The sequence below is a fragment of the Bos indicus genome, chromosome 23, assembly GCF_029378745.1.
Source record: "Bos indicus isolate NIAB-ARS_2022 breed Sahiwal x Tharparkar chromosome 23, NIAB-ARS_B.indTharparkar_mat_pri_1.0, whole genome shotgun sequence".
Lineage (NCBI taxonomy): Eukaryota > Metazoa > Chordata > Mammalia > Artiodactyla > Bovidae > Bos > Bos indicus.
This window is the reverse complement of record NC_091782.1, coordinates 23,409,960-23,431,272: the sequence shown is the minus strand read 5'-3', so window position 1 is coordinate 23,431,272 and position 21,313 is coordinate 23,409,960. Positions and strand designations below refer to the sequence as shown.

Here is a 21,313-nt window from a genome sequence, read left to right as displayed (position 1 = left end):
AGTTGTGATAGTAGTCTCTTAGGATCCTTTGTATTTCTGTGTTGTCTGTTGTGATTTCTCCATTTTCATTTCTAATTTTGTTGATTTGATTCTTCTCCCTTTGTTTCTTGATGAATCTGGCTAATGGTTTGTTTATTTTATTTATCTTTTCAAAGAACCAGCTTTTAGTTTTGTTGATTTTTGCTAAAGCCTCCTTTGTTTCTTTTTCATTTATTTCTGCTCTAATTTTTATGATTCCTTTCCTTCTACTAACCCTGGGGTTCTTCATTTCTTCTTTTTCTATTTGCTTTAGGTGTAAAGTTAGGTTATTTATTTGATTTTTCTTTTGTTTCTTGAAGTAAGCTTGTATTGCCATGAACCTTCCCCTTAGCACTGCTTTTACTGAATCCCATAGGTTTTGGGTTGCCGTGTTTTCATTTTTGTTTGTTTCTATGCATATTTTGATTTCCTTTTTTATTTCTTCCGTGATTTATTGGTTATTCAGAAGCATGTTGTTTAGCCTCCATATGTTTGTATTTTTAATAGTTTTTTTTTTTTTTTTCCTGTAGTTGATATCTAATCTTACCACATTGTGATCAGAAAAGATGCTTGAAATGATTTCAATTTTTTTGAATTTACCAAGGCTAGATTTATAGGCCAGGATGTGGTCTATACTGGAGAATGTTTTGTGTGTACTTGAGAAAAAGGTGAAATTTATTGTTTTGGGGTGAAATGTCCTATAGATATCAATTAGGTCTAACTGGCCCATTATATCATTTAAAGTTTATGTTTCCTTGCTCATTTTATGTTTGGTTGATCTATCCTTCAGTGTGAGTGGGATATAGTCTCCCATTATTATTGTGTTACTGTTAATTTCCTCTTTCATACTTGTTAACATTTGCCTTACATATTGAGGTACTCCTATGTTGGATGCATATATATTTATAATTGTTATATCTTCTTGGATTGATCCTTTGATCATTATGTAGTGTCCTTCTTTTCATGGCCTTTATTTCAAAGTCTGTTTTATCTGATATGAGTATTGCTACTCCTGCTTTCTTTTGGTCTCCATTTGCATTAAATATCTTTTTCCAGCCCTTCACTTTCAGTCTGTATGTGTCCCTTGGTTTCAGGTGGGTCTCTTGTAGACAGCATATATAGGGGTCTTGTTTTTGTATCCATTCAGCCAGTCTTTGTCTTTTGGTTGGGGCATTCAACCCATTTACGTTCAAGGTAATTATTGATAAGTAGATCCCATTGCCATTTACTTTGTTGTTTTGGGTTCAAGTTTATCCTTTTCTGTGTTTTCTGTCTAGAGAAGGTCCTTTAGCATTTGTTGAAGAATTGGTTTGGTGGTGCTGCATTCTCTCAGCTTTTGCTTGTCTGTAAAGCTTTTGATTTCTCCTTTATATTTGAATGGGATCATTGCTGAGTATAGTAATCTGGGTTGTAGATTTTTCTCTTTCATTACTTTAAATATGTCCTGCCATTCCCTTATGGCCTGAAGAGTTTCTATTGAGAGATCAGCTGTTATCCTTATGGGGATCCTCTTGTGTGTTATTGTGCTTTTTTCCTTTGCTGCTTTTAATATTTGCTCTTTCTGTTTGATCTTCGTTAGTTTGATTAATGTGTGTCTTGGGGTGCTTCACCTTGGGTTTATCCTGTTTGGGACTCTATGGGTTTCTTGGACTTAGGTGGCTATTTCCTTCGCCATTTTAGGGACATTTTCAACTATTATCTCCTCAGGTATTTTCTCATGCCCTTTCTTTTTGTCTATTTCTTCTGGGACTCCTATGATTCGAATACTGGGGCATTTAACATTGTCCCAGAGGTCTCTGAGGTTGTTCTCACTTCTTTTAATTCTTCTTTTCTTTTTCCCTCTCTCCTTCATTTATTTCCAACATTGTATCTTCCACCTCACTTATCCTATCTTCTGCCTCAGTTATTCTACTGTTGGTTCCCGCCAGACTGCTTTTGATCTCAGTTATTGCATTATTCCTTATCAATTGACTCTTCTTTATTTCTTCTAGGTCCTTGTTAAACATTTCTTGCATCTTCTCAATCCTTGTCTCTAGTCTGTTTATCTGTAACTCCATTTTGTTTTCAAGACTTTCCATCATCTTTACTATCATTATTCTGAATTATTTTTCAGGTAGACTCCCTGTCTCCTCTTTGGTTTGGTTTGGTGGGCAGTTGTCATGTTCCTTTACCTGCTGAATATTTCTCTGCCTTTTCATTTTGTTTAGATTGCTGTGTTTGCGGTGCCCTTTCTGTAGGCTGGAAGTGTGTGGTTCCTTTTTATTGTGGAGCCTGCTCCCTGTGGGTGGGGTTGGACTAGTGGCTTGTCAAGGTTTCCTGGTTAGGAGAGCTTGTGTCTGTGTTCTGGTGGGTGGAGCTGGATCTCTTCTCTCTGAAGTGCAATGAAGTGTCCAGTAGTGAGTTTTGGAGTGTCTATGGGTTTGGTGTGACTTTGGGCAGCCTGTATATTAATGCTCAGGGCTATGTTCCTGCATTGCTGGAGAATTAGTGTGGTATGTCTTGCTCTGGAATTGTTGGCTCTTGGGTGGAGTTTGGTTTCAGTGTAGGTATGGAGGCTTTTGGGTGAGTTCTTGTCTATTAGTATTCCCTGGAGTCGGAAGTTCTCTGATGTTGTCAGTTTTGGATTTAAGCCTCCTGCCTCTGGCTTTCAGTCTTATTCTTACAGTAGCCTCAAGATGTCTCTATCCATACAGCACATGATAAAACATCCTAGATGATAAAACATCTTCGTTGATGGTGAAACAATTCTCCACAGTGAGGGACACCCAGAGAGATTCACAGAGCTACGTGGAGAAGAGAGGAGGGAGGAGGGAGATAGAGGTGACCAGGAGGAGAAAGGGGGAGTCAAAAGGGGAGAGAGCAAGCTAGCCAATAATCAGTTCCCTAAGTGTTCTCCACAGTCTGGAGCACCTGGAGAGATTCACAGAGTTACATAGAGAAGAGAAGAGGGAGGAGGGAGATGGAGGTGATCTGGAGGAGAAAGGGGGAGTCAAAAGAGGAGAGAGCAATCTAGCCAGTAAGCAGTTCCCTAAGTGTTCTCCACAGCCCAGAACACCTAGAGAGATTCATGGAGTTAAGTAGAGAAGAGAAGGGGAACGGAGGAGATAGAGGTGACCTGGGGGAGAAAAGGTGTAGAGTTAAAAGGGGAGAGAGCAATCAAGCCAGTAATCACACCCCTAAGTGAAAATGGGTACTGAAGATTAGATTCTTTTTTTTTTTTGAGGATTAGATTCTTAAAGGTACAAAACTGATAACAAATACCAAAAAGCAAAGATTAAAACTCTAGAGTAGAGGTTAGATTCTCAAAAATACATATTAAAAATACAAAACCAATCGTTATAAAATATATATATATGAAATTTGCTTTAAAAATAGGGTCTTTTTATTTTTTTGCAAGGTAATTGTAGGTTATAAAAATGAAAATTAGAGGAGTAATTAATAACTTAATTAAAAAAATTAAAAAGTGATCATAGTAAAAATATATCTAGGAATTTCTTTGGAGCTGTTGAGAGCAGTGTGGGGTCATTTCAGTTTCAGATAGTTCCTTGTTCCAGCTTGTACTTGTTCTCAAGTTCTATAGGCTGCCTCCAGTGCTTAGTAAATGTTAATGACAGGGTTTTAATCTGTTTCACCTGTCACTTCAGAGTGGTTCCCTCTTGTTTATTTTGGCTTCCTCTGTTTGCAAGTTTCTTCAGTGTCTAAATTCCATCCTGACACAAGGGTGCAAAGGTGGTCACTTGTTTAGGCTCACTTGTTCAGTTGTGTTATGGGGAGGCAGGGTACTGCAAACAGACATCGCTGGCATGTGTGGGGAGTGCTTGCTGTGGATGGACCACACTGGGTTTGCTCCAGCTCAAGGCAGTGTGTGCTTCCCAGGGCTAAGCTGCTCAGGTTCTGGGGTACTCTGCAAGTGCACAGACTTGGTTAGGCATGCGTTTTGTGCCCTTCCCAGGTCTGAGCAGATCAGGCGACCAGGTGCTTGGTGAGTGCACTGTCCCAGGTGGGCTGTGCGTCTTAATCATCTCCCTGGTCTTGGCTGCTTGGTTTCCTGGGTGCGCCACGAGAGCATTATCTCAGGTGTGCCGGGTGTCTCCCTGGGGAGCTGATCTCAGGCTGTGACCCTCCTGGCCGATGTCAACTGTTCCAGGATCCCAGGAAGATGTGGTTAGCAGCTGGGAGCCTGCTCACAGTTTGGTGGAGAATGCCGGTCTCTGGGGCCGAGATTGCAGCAGCCCCTTGCCTTTTGGTTCAGGCTGTCACAGGCCTGCCTCTCTGCCTCCGGCAAGGGATAGGGGCCTGTATGCAGCCGACTAGCTATCCTTTGGTATTCGCTCAATCCTTTGCTGTGTGAACGGGCCAGTCTGCACGTTAGAGCCTTTTGCAGTAAAGTTCTCTTTTTTTTTCCTCTCTGGCTATCCCACAGTTTGGGTTGCTATCTCATGTTAGCTCCCTCAGATTGTCCTCAGGGCATTCATGTCCTGTCCTTAACCTAAGCACCAATTATGCAGCCCATGCCTCCCTGTCCAGCCCCCACTTGCTGGTGGCAGATACAAGTGTCTGGGCTACTTCTCCACTGGCAGTTGCGGTTAGGCGTGTATTCTGTGGGCTTTTTTTTTCTTCTCCCTGTTATGTTGCCCTCTGAGATTCCAAAACTCCCCACAGACCCACCTGTGAGAGAGTTTCTTACTGTTTGGAAATTTCTCCTTCACGCCACCTCCCCAGGACGGGTCTCTGTCCCTAACTCTTGTCTCACTTTTTGTCCTTTATATTTTGTCCTGCCTCCTTTCGAAGAGAACAGGCTGCCTTTCTGGGTGCCTGGTGTCCTCTGCCAGCATTCAGAAGTTGTTCTGTGGAAGTTGCTCAGCGTTCAAATGATCTTTTGATGAATTTGTGGGGGAGCAAGTGGCCTCCCCGTCCTCCGCCATCTTAGGTCGTCTCTCCCCTTCTGTTGTCTTTTTAAATGATTTTAAACACAGAATGTCCTTTTTAATTGATGTAATTTGCATATTTACATTGTGTTAGTTTAAAGTGTACAGTGTAAGGATTTAATATTTGTATATATTGTTAAAAAATTATCTGAATAAGTTTGGTTAACATCCATTACTACACATAGTTACAGATAGTTTTGCTTGTAATGAGAACTTTTTAAGGTTTACGCTCTTCTGAAGTGAAGTCGCTCAGTCATGTCTGACTCTTTGCGACCCCATGGATGGAGTAGCCTGCACCAGGCTACTCCATCCATGTGATTTTCTAGGCAAGAGTACTAGAGTGAGTTGCCATTTCCTTCTCCAGGGAATCTTCCCGGCCCAGAGATTAAACCCAGGTCTCCTGGATTGTAGACAGACTCTTTACCGTCTGAGCCACCTATCACACAATATTGTTAGCTCTGCAGAATTTCTAATCAATGCTCTTATTACTTCTTTTCTCAAGAAACATTAAATTTACCACTAAAATAATTTATAATTTTATTAACTTTAGTATTTACATAGCATAACATGTTTGTACTATTTATTAAAATATTTTCATATTCTCTTCTAATTTTATTAATGTATTTTTCTTATTAGCTCATTAATGAAATTGAGGAGATGGGTGGAATGGCCAAAGCTGTAGCGGAGGGAATACCTAAGCTTCGAATTGAAGAATGTGCTGCCCGAAGACAAGCTAGAATAGATTCTGGTAAGACAAAGTAGAAAAGGTTTTATGTGAAATGAAGTATTTAAAAAGAAATATTAATTTCTATTTGAAGATAGCGCATATAGTTAATAGAACAAAAGTTATGGATAAGTGAAACTTGGATAAAATGTTTCTCATGAATCTATATGTATCTATCTCTGTGTTGTATTTTTGCATGCCTGGATACACATGGGAAAACATGTATAAAGTATATTTGGAGGCATTATAAAGCAGAGTTTGTAATTCTAGTTTATCATTTATGAATTTTTAAAGGCTTTTTTGTTGTTGTTGTTTAAAAGTGGTTGGCTGTAAGGGAATTAAACTACCAGAAAAGCTCTTGCACATTTGTCTTCTACCTTATAAATCTTAGATGGTAGCTGCTGCTACTGTCTTAATTTTGTAGTGTTAGAAGAGAGTTTATCAGAAGCTCTGGGAAAGTTTGAGAGAATAATAAAAGCCCTCCCTTTCAGATATTTTGATATATACTTGTCTTTTCCCCTTCTACCCCTATTCCATATTGGTATTTGCTGATCTTTATTGATGTCTATTAGGAGTTAAGAATACTACTTAAAAATATCAAACTTATAAGAAAAGTATGTGGTGATCAGAGCATTACTGTTAGACAATTATTTGTGAATAGAATATACATATTATTTTCCTCTGGGAAATTGACAGGTTCTGAAGTAATTGTTGGAGTAAATAAGTACCAGTTGGAAAAAGAAGAATCTGTGGATGTTTTGGCAATTGATAATACTTCAGTGCGTAATAAGCAGATTGAAAAACTTAAGAAGGTAATAACAGGTATCATATTTGAGTGTTTTTTTTGGTATGCTGGGCGCTGTCCAAGCCCTCATGTGTCCTGCTCTATTGTTACAACAACCATGTGAGGTATGTATTATTTCCCAACATTTTAGAGAGAAAGGAACTAAAGATAAGGGAGATTGAGAAACTTGCTCAGGATAAATAATTAAGCAAGACTCAAATCTAAGTCTGTTGATATTAAACATTCACCCTTTTAATCATAATGTCTGCCTCTGTGAAACTTGTATGTTCTTATTAGAAACTGCTCCATAATAATAACAAATCAATAATTTATTGATTTGAGCTCAAAGTTGAAAACAAGATTGAATTCAGAGTCCATGTTTGAACCCAGGTCTTCTCACTGTAATTTATTTTTGTGTTCCTGATACTACTATGAAATAATTATTTGCTTTCATTTTTTTTTTAATTCAAATATATTTGAATAGTGTTTCAGTAAGATATAATTTAGAATGAAAGATGTTTATTTTGATTGAAACTAGAGTACTGGTATAATTTTTTATTTCCAGTTTCTTACTGAGAGGAACCAAAGTATACAAAGTACTAAAATAGATAAAACATATTAATTCTTATTGTTGTAACTATATATTTCTATTATATGGAGCTACTTTGTCTCATAATCTCTGGCTTTAGTAATCACTGCTATTTCTAAGGTGGGAAAGTTGAAGTTCCTTAATGATTTTCTCTGTTTACTATCCTTGTGATTAAGATAGGACTTTCCCCCCCTTAGTTTAAGTATTCTTTTAAGAATCTAATAGACTTTGTCCAGTTAGAGTATATGCACAACATTCATCTTCCATTTGTTTTTTCTATTAGAGTTAATGGCAGATGTTTAATGATATTATTTCTTTTTATACCCTCATTCAGGAGTTTATTGTTCCTCTCCCACATTTTTGCCTTTTTTTAAAAAGAGTTTTATTTAGGATGTAGCATTATATTTCTAGTGACCACAAAAGTCTCAATATTTATTATATTTGGAAAACTCCTTGTTTCCTCTCTTTTACTTAAACTTTCTTAAACTTACAGCTTGAGGGCACACAGTTACCATAAATGATAATATAACTTATTTTTAGATAAGAGAGAAATTCAGTAATGATAATGGATGTGGTTTGTTCTTTGCCTTTAATATGAATTTCCTAATCCCCCTCTGCTTATAAATATGTTAAAATTTTAGTGGCATCTTCAGATCAGATCAGATCAGTCGCTCAGTCGTGTCCAGCTCTTTGCGACCCCATGAATCGCAGCACGCCAGGCCTCCCTGTCCATCACCAACTCCCAGAGTTCACTCAGACTCACGTCCATCGAGTCAGTGATGCCATCCAGCCATCTCATCCTCTGTCGTCCCCTTCTCCTCCTGCCCCCAATCCCTCCCAGCATCAGAGTCTTTTCCAGTGAGTCAACTCTTCGCATGAGGTGGCCAAAGTACTGGAGTTTCAGCTTTAGCATCATTCCTTCCAAAGAAATCCCAGGGCTGATCTCCTTCAGAATGGACTGGTTGGATCTCCTTGCAGTCCAAGGGACTCTCAAGAGTCTTCTCCAACACCACAGTGCAAAAGCATCAATTCTTCGGTGCTCAGCCTTCTTCACAGTCCAACTCTCATATCCATACATGACCACAGGAAAAACCATAGCCTTGACTAGGCGGACCTTTGTTGGCAAAGTAATGTCTCTGCTTTCGAATATGCCATCTAGGTTGGGCATAACTTTCCTTCCAAGGAGTAAGCGTCTTTTAATTTCATGGCTGCAGTCACCATCTGTAGTGATTTTGGAGCCCAGAAAAATAAAGTCTGACACTGTTTCCACTGTTTCCCCATCTATTTCCCATGAAGTGGTGGGACCGGATGCCATGATCTTCGTTTTCTGAATGTTGAGCCTTAAGCCAACTTTTTCACTCTCCACTTTCACTTTCATCAAGAGGCTTTTGAGTTCCTCTTCACTTTCTGCCATAAGGGTGGTGTCATCTGCATATCTGAGGTTATTGATATTTCTCCTGGCAATCTTGATTCCCGCTTGTGTTTCTTCCAGTCCAGCGTCTCTCATGATGTACTCTGCATATAAGTGAAATAAACAGGGTGACAATATACAGCCTTGACGAACTCCTTTTCCTATTTGGAACCAGTCTGTTGTTCCATGTCCAGTTCTAACTGTTGCTTCCTGACCTGCATACTTAAGCAGCATCATATTTTAGACTCATACAGATGTGAAAACTTTTAAAAAGTTGAATTTTAGGTAACTTTGTTTAGGCATGTGGTTGGGTCCAGAGCTAATAAAGTATTATATAACTAAGATATTTCTAAGTTTGATCTCTTAAGTACTTGGGAGGGTCAGCACTATTGTTTATTATTGCCCTGCTTGTTTCTGAATTATCAGTGTTAGACAGAATTTGGCATTACTTTAGGAAGTTCTTAAACGTTGAAGGAGTGAATAAATGAAATGAATACCAAATGTAGGATATATGTTATCTCTTTCTCTTTTTTTTCTTTTGCTTTTAAAGTTAGGATTTTGGAACAGTTTCCATATGAAACGTGTGTGTATATATATGTGTATATGTGTGTGTGTGTGTGTGTGTGTGTGTATAATCTGATCTCTATTTTATTTTATAATCACACAAACTGTCCCTTTCCTTACCTGTTTCTGTAAGGTCAAATCCAGTAGGGATCAGGCTTTGGCTGAACGGTGTCTGGATGCTCTGACTGCATGTGCTGCCAGTGGAGATGGGAATATTCTCGCTCTTGCTGTAGATGCAACTCGAGCAAGGTAAAGGATATATAAGTTGGAAGTTTTCCAAATACTAAAAGTTGACCAGTTTAGTTTTTCAGAATCAGTCTTAAATAAGAGATTGATTCTATAAACCATGTGAACCTCAAAGAAAATAATTGGAAACCAAAATAAAATTAATTCTTGTTTTTTTTTTTTTTTTTAAATATCTGTGCTTTAAAAACATTCATCCATTTTGCATGGAGTATATTAATAGCTGTATTTCCCTGTGGCTCAGGACATTTGAAGCTCTTGTAATATCACTGATTTACAGGTTCAAATTTGATGTTCTCTCAAGTATAGGAAGACATTATTATGCTCACAGTAAGCAAACCTGCCCTTTGTCAAAGGTGGACAGTATCTCTTTCTTTCTGAGCTATGTACTATGTAGACATCTTTGCCTTATAGAACATGCAGAAAAGCAAGTGACCCGCAAAATCTTTTCTCCCAATATATGATAAAGTCACTAAAGAAATTGGTTTTGCTTTTATTGTTTATTGCTTAATATAATTAATATAATGAACTTTTAAGTTGTTTCAGCTGCTTAAGGGATAGAATGAATAGTATGTTACTTTTTTGTTTGTTTTTCAGTTTTAATTTCTTAAAAGAAATAAGAAGACTTCTCTGCTTAAAATCCTTCAATGTTCTCCCATTTCTTTTAAATTAAAACCTAATCTTACTATGACTTGTAAGACGGCTGAATGTAACTCTTGCCTACTTCTCTGACCTTGTCTTATCCTGCTTCCTTTATTAGTGTCCCCAATTACCTTCTTTCTATTTTTAGCCCATAAAATATATTTTCCTACTTCTCAGAGTCATTCATTTGGCATTTCCTTTTTCAAACACTTTTCCCTCTTATGTTCCCTTGAGTTTCTCTTTCTCATCATTTAGATCTTAGTTCAAAAGCTGTATCTTCATGTCTTCAACTGCTTTAAAACAGCTTTCCCAAGCACCTCATTCTATTTTTCCTATTTTAATGTCTTCATAGTACTTATTACCATATAAAATTAATTTATTTGTTTGTTAGTGTACTGTGTGTATATTCTGACTGGATGATATGCTCTGCAAGGGTCAGTCAGTTAGTCAGTCAGTCAGTCATTTCAGTCGCTCAGTCATGTTCAACTCTCTGCGACCCCATGAATCGCAGCACGCCAGGCCTCCCTGTCCATCACCAACTCCCGGAGTTCACTCAGACTCACGTCCATCGAGTCAGTGATGCCATCCAGCGTTTTTTTTTTTTTTTTTGGTTGTATTTATCACTATATCCTAGCACTTGCCAGTGCTTGCCCCATATTAGGTACTCAGTACATGTTGAATGAATTAATAAACAAAAATGGAATATGCTATTAATAAAAGATTTACTTTTTGTCAAAAAAATCTCACTGGGAATATTGCTCTTTGCCTATTTATATTGCTAAGCACTGAATTGCTCAGTAATCTTTAGATACTTGTCTATTAGTAGTTTTTAGGTCATTTGGTCATTTTTCAGTTGACAAATGTTGAAAGAGATCACATTGTATAAAGGCATCCAGAGTATTTTTTTTAAATAAGTATTCTGAGGAAAGATGCAGTCATGAATGCGGTAAAGAGCATTCAGATTTAGGTTTTTGACAGCCTATTTTTGACAGAGGTAATAAAATATGTCTAAGTATATTGAATATTAAGATAAATATTATATCCCAAATAGTGATGTTATCAGAACCTCCATTTAATATTTTAGATGTACAGTTGGAGAAATCACATATGCCATGAAAAAGGTATTTGGTGAACATAAAGCTAATGACCGTATGGTGAGTGGAGCCTATCGCCAGGAATTTGGAGAAAGTAAAGAGATAGCATTTGCTATCAAAAGGTAATGTGTGAGATTTCTTAAACTAGAATGTCATCTTTTCTGTTAACACAATCCTCATGTACCTACTGTGGGCTTAATTTTCTCACATACAACTGGAAAATATTGGTATTTGACTTATACTTTGCTCCTTAATCTGTAGCTTTACTATAATAATATTTTGAAACTTTGACCATAGTCCCCTTTAAGAGTTTCTCATTTAAAGCAAATGTTTGTTTAATGTTGATATTGCTTCACATCCTCCAGGGACTTAGATTTCAATCTCCTTAAGATGGTACACTTTTATATTTGCTTAAATTTTATTTATATTGTTTAATCACTCAAATAATTATAAAATCTTTACTTTTCCTATTTGAAAGTAAATATTTGGTTGCCATCTATGAATAAGTTAAAATCAGTCATTACTGAACTGATAGTAAGTAACATGGTCCAACATGAGTTGGAAATATGAATTAATATAAATTGATCATGTTTCTGTAGTGTGAGTAGTACCTTTCTGATGATTGGTTTTCTCAACCTCTGTAATAAATTTTCCACAATTATGTCTCTACTCATATATGAGGTAAATATCAGAACAACCAAGGTGAAAGTCATCAAAATGGCACGTGTTTTTTTCTTTTAACAAAAGTAAATTTGTTTCTTAGTGCTTTTTCATCTGGGGTGTACATTTATTGACTTAAGCAAGAAACTATTTTGATTATACATTATCATAACATATCACATTGAGGCCACTTGGAGGAGTTCACACTTGTGAGTGGTAAGTGAGATATGGACAGTCCAAAACAGCTAGTGAGTCAAGTATATGTATAAATAATTCTGAAGGCGTTTTTTAGTTAATATTTTACTATTTCTGCATATTGTACTCTGGAGACTGTCTTAAGAAGTTGTAAAGTTGTTTTCTCATATTGCTTCACTGTGATGTTCTCAGTGTTACAGGCTTAGAGTCTTTCAAATTTTCTTCTAGGGTGGGAGATGGTAAACATACTCAGGCTTTAATTGAGTTCTTGATGTAAAACAAGATATTAATAAAATATGAATAAACAGATTAGTTGTTTTTATATAAACTTGAAAGATACGCTGAAAATAAATTATAGTTTTATATCTTACCTTTGGGCAATTATTATATAACTGTTATATTTTATTTTATTTAATTTTTTGGTATCTAATGCCTTTATTCTCATTTTTATTTGCTAGCCCCTTAAATATAACTCTTCTACAACATCATAATCTTGAAGGTCTGTGATGCTATTTCTTTACTGACTTCCTGTCCTGAAGGTTTCTTTCTAGAAGTGATACTCACACCTGCTAACACTAAACTGTCTTTTCTTTTTTTTTTTTTAGGACTCTTAAGCCTTAAAATATATTTTAAAATGTTCCTTAGGGTTGAGAAGTTCATGGAACGTGAAGGTCGCAGACCTCGTCTTCTTGTGGCAAAAATGGGACAAGATGGACATGATAGAGGAGCCAAAGTTATTGCTACAGGATTTGCTGATCTTGGTTTTGATGTGGATATTGGTCCTCTTTTTCAGGTATTGAAAACTGTTGGGAGGAGTTTCAAGTCCTGTTGTTATATGCTGCAGATAGGCCAACTGGAATGAAGACTACAGAGTATTCATTGAATTTTTACTGGGAAAGAAATGCACCTTACTCAAGAGACCCAGCCTTTAAGTCTCCCATTAGAGTTTCCCATTTGGGATTTTAAGATATTACTCAGAAAAGCTAGGAAAAATTCTCACAATAAAGAGTTAGCCCAGACTTCTGGGTATGTGTTCTTAAACTGTATTGCTAGATAAATATGTAAATGTGTTTAGAGTCTCACACATTTAAGGTGAGTTTTGTTAAGAATCTCAACTATATTTAAGATTAAATGAATCGTATACAATGTATTTAGTTTGCTTTCAGTCTTCTAAGTTGAATACTTTTCCATTCTACTTTCTTACTCACAATTTGCTATCTCTTTGCTTTAGTTTGTTTGCTTATTTTAAATAGCGATCAAATATAATGCAAATATTTAGTGGTTAGCTTTTAGGAAATGTTTTTTTCATAAAATAAAATAATTTTTAAAAATTGTTGTCAGCCATTGGAACCTAAAGGAATTTTACAAATAATTGAAAGTTCATTTCCCCATTAAATACCATCTCTAAAAATTTAATTTGTCTTTTAGTACCATCAGCTTTGTTACCATAATTCTGCATCATTTTTAAAAATAGTTATAGTTATCTGTGGCTGAAGGTACAATCATGTAGTACTCTGATGACTGATTTAATAAAAATAATAGATTTGATGTTTTTAAAATTGCAACATTTGATAATTTCCAGTTTGACTTATATAAACATAAGGCATGGAACTGAATTATTCAAATGGAGTTTTAATCTAATAAATTTTGGAAGCATGGATGATATGAGTAACAAATCATGCTTAAATTAAATGCCTTATCTTTAAGAAATGAATAGCAAGAATATGCACATTTTTAAAAGGTTTTAATTTCATGTTAATATTTTTTGCAGACTCAAGGTTTTACCACTATATGACTTTCCTTGGGATCTTCTTAAATGTAGTTCCATTCATGAGTATAGAATCGTTTGTTTTTGCACTAAAACTACGAGTCTTAAAATCTTGCCAAACTCCAAGAAAATTCACAAATTTTTATAGTATTTTTTCTGCTTATAATTATGCAGTGGTTTCTCAGATGGCCTTATCCTTCCCAATTGTCTTGATTTACATTATATGTACCATGAGAGACATGTAGATACTTTTTTTTAATATGAAATGATTTAAATTCATGTACATTATCAAAGCAATGTGATGAACTCATAACAAAGGAGATATGATCTTTGTTAATTCATAATTGAATGTTTGAAAACATCCTTTATAATTTTATATCCCAGTAGTAAACTAAGATAATAAATAAGAGACATGGCCTCACCTGAACCATCCCTTCTCTTGTTTATGCACTTCCCTGGTTGCTATAGCTCCTTAACTAATGTCTACAGTTCCTGTTATTTTGCTCCATGAAGTGAAAATGAGATTGTCAGTTGCTCAGATGCGTCTGACTCTTTTTGACCCCATGGACTGTAGCTTGCCTGGCTCCTCTGTCCATGGAATTCTTCAGGCAAGAATACTAGAGTGAGTAGCCATTCCCTTCTCCAGGAGATCTTCCTGACCCAGGGATTGAATGTGCATCTCCTGCATTGCAGGCAGATTCTTTTACTCTCTGAGCCACCAGGGAAGCCCTATTTTGCTCCATATATTACCATTAATTTCATATTTCCATGGGAGAACAAGGTCCTGATGCTTCGTAGTCCACCATCTTCTGTCTTCTCATTCAGTTTTAATCCTAACGTTCACTTCTTTATGTTGCATTTTAAGTTCAGTCTTTAATTCTTTAGATCCTATCACATGTTACCTCTCTTTAATGTTGGTAATGAAGACAACAGATGTATTTTTTAAAAAATTATGATGACGAGATAATATAGTTTGCCTATATCTCCCCTTTATCTTAAAGATTTTGCAGGGAACTTCATCTTGATATAGCTTAACTGGTAAATGGTAGAGCTGGAAGCAGACACAGCACTGGTGTTTATACAACAATGGGATGAGGTGGTATTTGAGAATGGTGAAATATGAAGTTATCTTCACATCAAGATTTTTAATGAGCACAATTTTGGAATGTCCACCGAAGTAGTTGTAACACTTTAGAAACACTTTTTGGGATTAATAATGATTTGCGTCTTTACTTTGTAACTGTTCAGACTCCCCGGGAGGTGGCCCAGCAGGCTGTGGATGCAGATGTGCACACTGTGGGTGTGAGCACCCTCGCTGCTGGGCACAAGACCCTAGTTCCTGAGCTCATCAAGGAACTCAACGCCCTTGGACGGCCAGATATTCTTGTCATGTGTGGGGGAGTGATACCACCGCAGGTATTTTCATCTCCTACATTTTCTGGTACTGTACTGGGACTGCTGAGTAACAGTAGTTTGTATGTAATTATTTAATTTACTGTATATTTTCTCTAAAAATGTGTTGCAGAGTTAGAGCCAAATTTGAACCAAATTATTTCCTAGTGCTTCTACTAAGTAAATTCTATAAAAGTGGTCAATGTTGTTTTCTCTTTAGACTGTATTATAATTCAGTATGCATGCATGCATGCTAAGTTGCTTCAGTCGTGTCCAACTCTTTGTGACCCCATGGACTGTAGTCCGTCCTCTGTCTATGGGATTCTCTAGGCAAGAACACTGGAGTGGTTGCCATTACCTCCTTCAGGGAATCTTCCCGACCCAGGGATCGAACCTGCGTCTCTTAGGTCTACCTGCATTGGCAGGCGGGTTCTTCACCACTAGCATCACCTGGGAAGCCCTCAGTATGCATAATTTAATAATATATAATGCTTCTATGAGAGAGTTGCCTCCCTACAAATTAGTCACCTAGATAGAGATCTGTCTTCTTCATATTCAGTAAGCACCGATGGAAAAGGAACAGGCTGAAAGTAATAACATCTCACAACTGGGAATAGAGAAGAATGGTGAACACACAGTGAGGATATCAGCCCTCCCCAGGGAAGGAGTGAACACCCCTCGTCCTGGCAGTGGAGTCAGTCCCTTAGTTGATCAGTCTGTAGCACTAGCTTCTGTTGTTTCAGAGTTGCTACCTTGTTCTTTTCCTCCACATCCCCATCCCTGAATGCTGCCCTAACTTAGCACTGTATCAGTTACATGGTCCTATAAAACCCCCCTTTTCATGAAGCTAATTCAATTGGGATATAGTTTTCTGAGAGCCAAAAACACCTAATTCAGAAATAAATGGAATCAGCCTGTCCTGAAAATTATGGCTGAATGGAGATGTGGATTCTAGAACAAGAATGTGGATCCTCTTAGGAAAAGATAAATGGATGCTAGGTAACAATAATGTTAATTAATTTATTAAGGAGACAGGGACTCTGTCCATATATGACCTTGTGCTGTGAGGTCTTCGTTGCTTAGTCATGTCCCACTCTTTGTGACCCAATGGACTGTAGCCCACCAGACTCCTCTGTCCATGGGGATTCTCCAGGCAAGAATACTGGAGTGAGTTGCCATGTCCTCCTTCCGGGGATCTTCCCAACCCAGGGATCAAACCCAGGTCTCCCACATTGCAGGTAGATTTCTTCACCATCTGAGTCACCAGGGAAGCCTGTGAATACTGGAGTGGGTAGCCTATCCCTTTTCCAGGGGATCTTCCCGACCCAAATATATGACCTTACCAATCAGTTAAAATAGTTAAGATATAACCTGGGTCTATTTCCAATCCAGTTTTTAATGATATCAAATTGTGTTTTTACCGAGAATGGAAAAAATATTGAGTTACAAGAACTATAAATGAGATTGCTCCTAAGTAAATGACCATACGTACTACAAAGACCCCACTATTATATAGCAGGAATCTGTCAGTGAAGTGTGACCTTGTGCCCATGTTTTCAGTTTTTCTCCTTCTGTTACAATTCAGAATATAAAATAATGAATGTATATACTACTTATGAAATGAGAAAATACATATGTATGAGCTTGTGAGGTTGGTTATAATGTGGGACTGGCAACCCAGCTGTATATTACTTCTTTCTAACAACACAGTACTTAATGTGGTATAGTCACCACAAAAGTGATTTTGTTCCCTGGTGGCTCAGATGGTAAAGGATCTGCCTCCAGTGCAGGAGACCCACCCAGGTTTAGTCCCTGGATGGGGAAGATCCCCTGGAGAAGAGAATGCCTACCCACTCTAGTATTTCTGGAGAAGAGAATGCCTACCCTCTCTAGTATTCTTGAGAATTCCATGGACAGACGAGCCTGGTGGGTACAGTCCATGGGGTCACAGAGTCAGATACGACTGAGTGACTATTTAATTTTTATTAGTCAACACAAAACTATTTTTGTTAGCACCTTTGCCTCTTATTTTGATAAGTATAGTTTATTATTTGAGAATATAAAGGGCTTTAATTCTTTATTACTGTCTGACTATGGAACACTTGATCTGTATTGCAGTTTTAGAGCCCATAATATTAATACCTAAGCTCTTAGGCATGATATTAAAATGTAAGACTCAAAATAATTAGGCAGTACAAAGTAGTGGCATTGAAATACAAATTTATGCCAGCCTGGATGGTAGGGGTTTGGGGGGAGAATGGATATATGTATATGCATGGCTGAGTCCCTTTGCTATTCATCTGAAGCTACCACAACATTCTTAATTGGTTATACCCCAAATACAAAACGTTTTTGATGTTAAAAAAAACAAATTGAGAAGAAATGCAGGCCTGTAATACAAGGGGCTGACACTTTCAAGACGTATATATCATAGAAGTCTCTGGATATTTAAATTACCTAGAACATCTGTGGAGAAGGTAATGGCACCTCACTCCAGTACTCTTGCCTGGAAAATCCCATGGACAGAGGAGCCTGGTAGGCTGCAGTCCATGAGGTCGATAAGAGTCGGGCACAACCGAGCGACTTCCCTTTCACTTTCCACTTTCATGCATTGGAGAAGGAAATGGCAACTCACTCCATTATTCTTGCCTGGAGAATCCCAGGGACAGAGGAGCCTTAGCGGGCTGCTGTCTATGGGGTCACACAGAGTTGGACACGACTGACGCGACTTAGCAGCAGCAGTAGCAGAACATCTGTAGGTGTTTGCCATGCTTTTTCCTCTTGAGTTTAAAGACGAAGGATCATTTTTTATAATGACACACTTGTGTGTTAATATGGGCATCTTTTTTTAATATAATGATATCAGTTAACACCCATGCATTTTTCTCATTACTTGTTTTCAGTAAATATATAAAATGTTGCTATTATTCAGCTGAAAGTCTCTTAGCTTTTAAATTAGAGAGCACTAATGTATGGCTGTTAATCAAAATGATTTAACCATTGCCATTGTGGAGCTTATAGCAATAAGACATGTAAAGTGCCAATGCAGACTTATAGTATTATAAGAATATTACAAGGAAATAATAGAGACAGAAAAGAAGTAGTTAGGGGATAATTGGCATGACCATGTAATCTATCATCTCATGTGATCAATTTTGAGAATGAAAAATGGATACTACTGAAAAGGGTGTTGCAAAAACAAATAATTCAATTAAAAACTGGGCAGAGAATCTGAATAGACATTTTTTCAAAGAAGACAAATGGTCAACAGGTACATGAAAAGATGCTCAGCATTACTAATTATCAAGGATGTGCAAATCAAAACCACAATGAGATATCACCTCATATCTATTAGAATAGCTGTCATAAAAAAGACAAGAAATAACAGGTGTTGTCAAGGATATGTAGAAAAGGGAACTCTTATGCACTGTTGGTGGGAATGTAAATTGGTGCAGCCACTATGGTGAACAGTACAGAGATTTTTCAAAAAGTTAAAAATAGAGCTACATATGATCCAGCAATCCTAATGCTGGATATTTATCTGAAGAAAACAAAAACACTAGCTTGATATATATTCACCCCCTCCCATGTTCATAGCAGCATTATTTACAGTAGCCAAGACATGGAAATAACCTAAATGTCCATCAGTGGATGAATAAGTAAAGAAAATGTGACACATACACATACACAGAGGAATATCATTCAGCCATAAAAGAATTCTTGCCATTTATGACAACGTGGGTGGACCTTGAGGGCTTTATACTAAGTCAAATAAGTCAGACAGAGAAATACAAATACGGCATGATCTTATATGAAAGAACAGTTGCTAGAGGCAGCAGGTAGAGGGTGGGTGAAACGAGCAAAGGGGGCCAAAATTACAGACTTTCAGTTATAAAATAAATAAGTTCTGGGAATATATGTACAGTGTGGTGACCATGGTTAATAGTACTACTAAGTCACTTCAGTCGTGTCCGACTCTGTGCGACCCCATAGACGGCAGCCCACCAGGCTCCCCGTCCCTGGGATTCTCCAGGCAAGAGCACTGGAGTGGGTTGCCATTTCCTTCTCCAATGCGTGAAAGTGAAAAGTGAAAGTGAAGTCGCTCAGTCGTGTCCGACCCTCAGCGACCCCGTGGACTACAGCCTTCCAGGCTCCTCCGTTCATGGGATTTTCCAGGCAAGAGCACTGGAGTGGGGTGCCACTTCCTTCTTCGGGTTAATAGTACTGTACTGCATATTTGAAAGTTACTAAGAAAGTAGTATGTAACTAAGTAGTAACTTAGAGACCAAGGACTAAGGACATTGTTGTTGTTTGGTTGCTAGGTAGCGTCCGATTCTTTTGCTACCCCATGACTTTAGACTTCCAGGCTCCTCTGTCCATGAGATTTCTCAGGCAGGAATACTGGAGTGGGTTGCCATTTCCTTCTCCAAGAGATCTTCCCAACCCAGGGATTGAACCCACGTCTCTTGCATTGGCAGAGAGATTCTTTACCACTGAGCCACCAGGGAAACGCTTAAGGACATAGTACTAAGAAACGAAGAGAGTTACTAAGAGCTCACAGTGTTACACGGTTTTCAGTAAATCTTAAAAGTTCTGAACTCATATGTGCACACACAAAATTTTTTTACTTATTTATGGTAATAGATGTTAACTAGATCTACCACGGTGATCATCTTACAGTGTATGCACATACTGAATCATTAGATTGTACACCTGAAACTAATGTCCATTATAGCTAAAAAAAAAACCACAAAAAACAACAGAAAAAAAACTCATGGAAAAAAGGTATTGCAATAGAAAGCACAAGCCAGGATGTCCTGGAAATATGATCACCCTAGTGAATGAGGATTGGGGCTTTAAAGCATCTCCTCAACTTGATATTATAGCTACAAATACTCTGATGTTGAAACAGTCTAAAGCCTGGAACAGTACTTGTGCCCTGGGAATCTTTTCACTCAAACTTTGTCTTTAAAACAAACAAACAGCAGCAACAACAACAGAGAATTTTTTTCAAATGAGTTAACATGAGTTTGAACAAACTCCAGGAGATAGTCAAGGATAGGGAAGCCTGACGTGCTGCAGCCCATGGGGTCACAAAGAGTTGGACACAGCTGAGTGACTGAACAACAACAACAATTTTCATTTATAGAAAATCTAATTCCAGCATGAAGCCAAATTCAAAGTACTGCCATTCCCTAACTGCAGACAAAGCACCTTGGAGGAAATAAGTAGCCTTGTAAATCTGAACCTATAATGTGATACTGAATTTAACACAAATAATGGCAAGTGGTAAAAATTTAGGTAAGGTAATATGGTGTAGGGTCCAGAAGTTTTCACCTGGTGGACCATGCAGCTTCCCACCACGAACAAAACACTGAGGTTTTGGAAAATGAGCAGAATGTCTTTTATTCTTTTAATGTCTTGGAGGGTAAGGGTCAGGGTTAGGCAGGCCCAGTCATGGAGGATTTTTCAGCCCCAAATGCCAGTAGTGTATCACATAACAAAGTTTGAGGCACTGAGGATAAAGAAGAAAGGACAGCATTCATTGTCCTTTTGTTTCACTTTCTTGAAATAGAAATATTGTCTCTTCTATTAATAAAATAAATTCTTTCAACAGGATTATGAATTTCTGTTTGAAGTTGGTGTTTCCAATGTATTTGGTCCTGGGACTCGAATTCCAAAGGCTGCCGTTCAAGTGCTTGATGATATTGAAAAGTGTTTGGAAAAGAAGCAACAGTCTATATAACATCCTGTTTTGGGGTTAGCTTTTTTCTGATCTATTCTTTCAGTAATGATCAAAGAGGCCATGTTCTTCAAATTATTCAACACCTAATATGTGCTTTCCTGAAAGCTTTACATGAAAATACCTGACTTATAAGAATGCTGTCATGCTATGTGTATGTGTATAGTTTCATTTTAATTTTAAAAATTAAAATTATCCTTAAAAACTCTGTAATACATGCTGAGTACTTTGTCAGACACTTGAAAGAAAGGTATTATTTTTAACAGTTGTGATATTTCTTTGGAATATTTCTTATAAATCTGCTTACTTTCTATTTTAAGAATTAAACAATACCTGAAGCAATCTGACTAGTCCTATTCTTTCAGTGTAGTTCAGTTTAGTCGCTGAGTCATGTCCGACTCTTTGCGACCCCATGAACCGCAGCATGCCGGGCCTCCCTGTCCATCACCAACTCCCGGAGTCCACCCAGACTCATGTCCATTGAGTCGGTGATGCCATCCAACCATCTCATCCTCTGTCATCCCCTTCTCCTCCCACCTTCAATCTTTCCTAGCATCA

General features: G+C 37.5%; 1 protein-coding gene across 3 annotated transcripts in view; it reads left to right on the top strand.

The window, feature by feature from the left end:
• MMUT (methylmalonyl-CoA mutase) overlaps positions 1-21,097 on the top strand; it is a 41,295-nt gene extending 20,198 nt beyond the window's left edge. For all 3 annotated transcript variants that reach the window (XM_019986008.2, XM_019986010.2, XM_019986009.2), the window contains exons 7-13: positions 5,583-5,694; positions 6,367-6,482; positions 9,152-9,267; positions 10,988-11,119; positions 12,498-12,645; positions 14,869-15,036; positions 20,630-21,097. In XM_019986008.2, coding sequence (XP_019841567.1) covers positions 5,583-5,694; positions 6,367-6,482; positions 9,152-9,267; positions 10,988-11,119; positions 12,498-12,645; positions 14,869-15,036; positions 20,630-20,758 — 921 coding nt within the window. In that variant the 3' untranslated portion in view covers positions 20,759-21,097. The remainder of the gene's footprint in view (positions 1-5,582; positions 5,695-6,366; positions 6,483-9,151; positions 9,268-10,987; positions 11,120-12,497; positions 12,646-14,868; positions 15,037-20,629) is intronic.
• Positions 21,098-21,313: the final 216 nt, after the last annotated feature.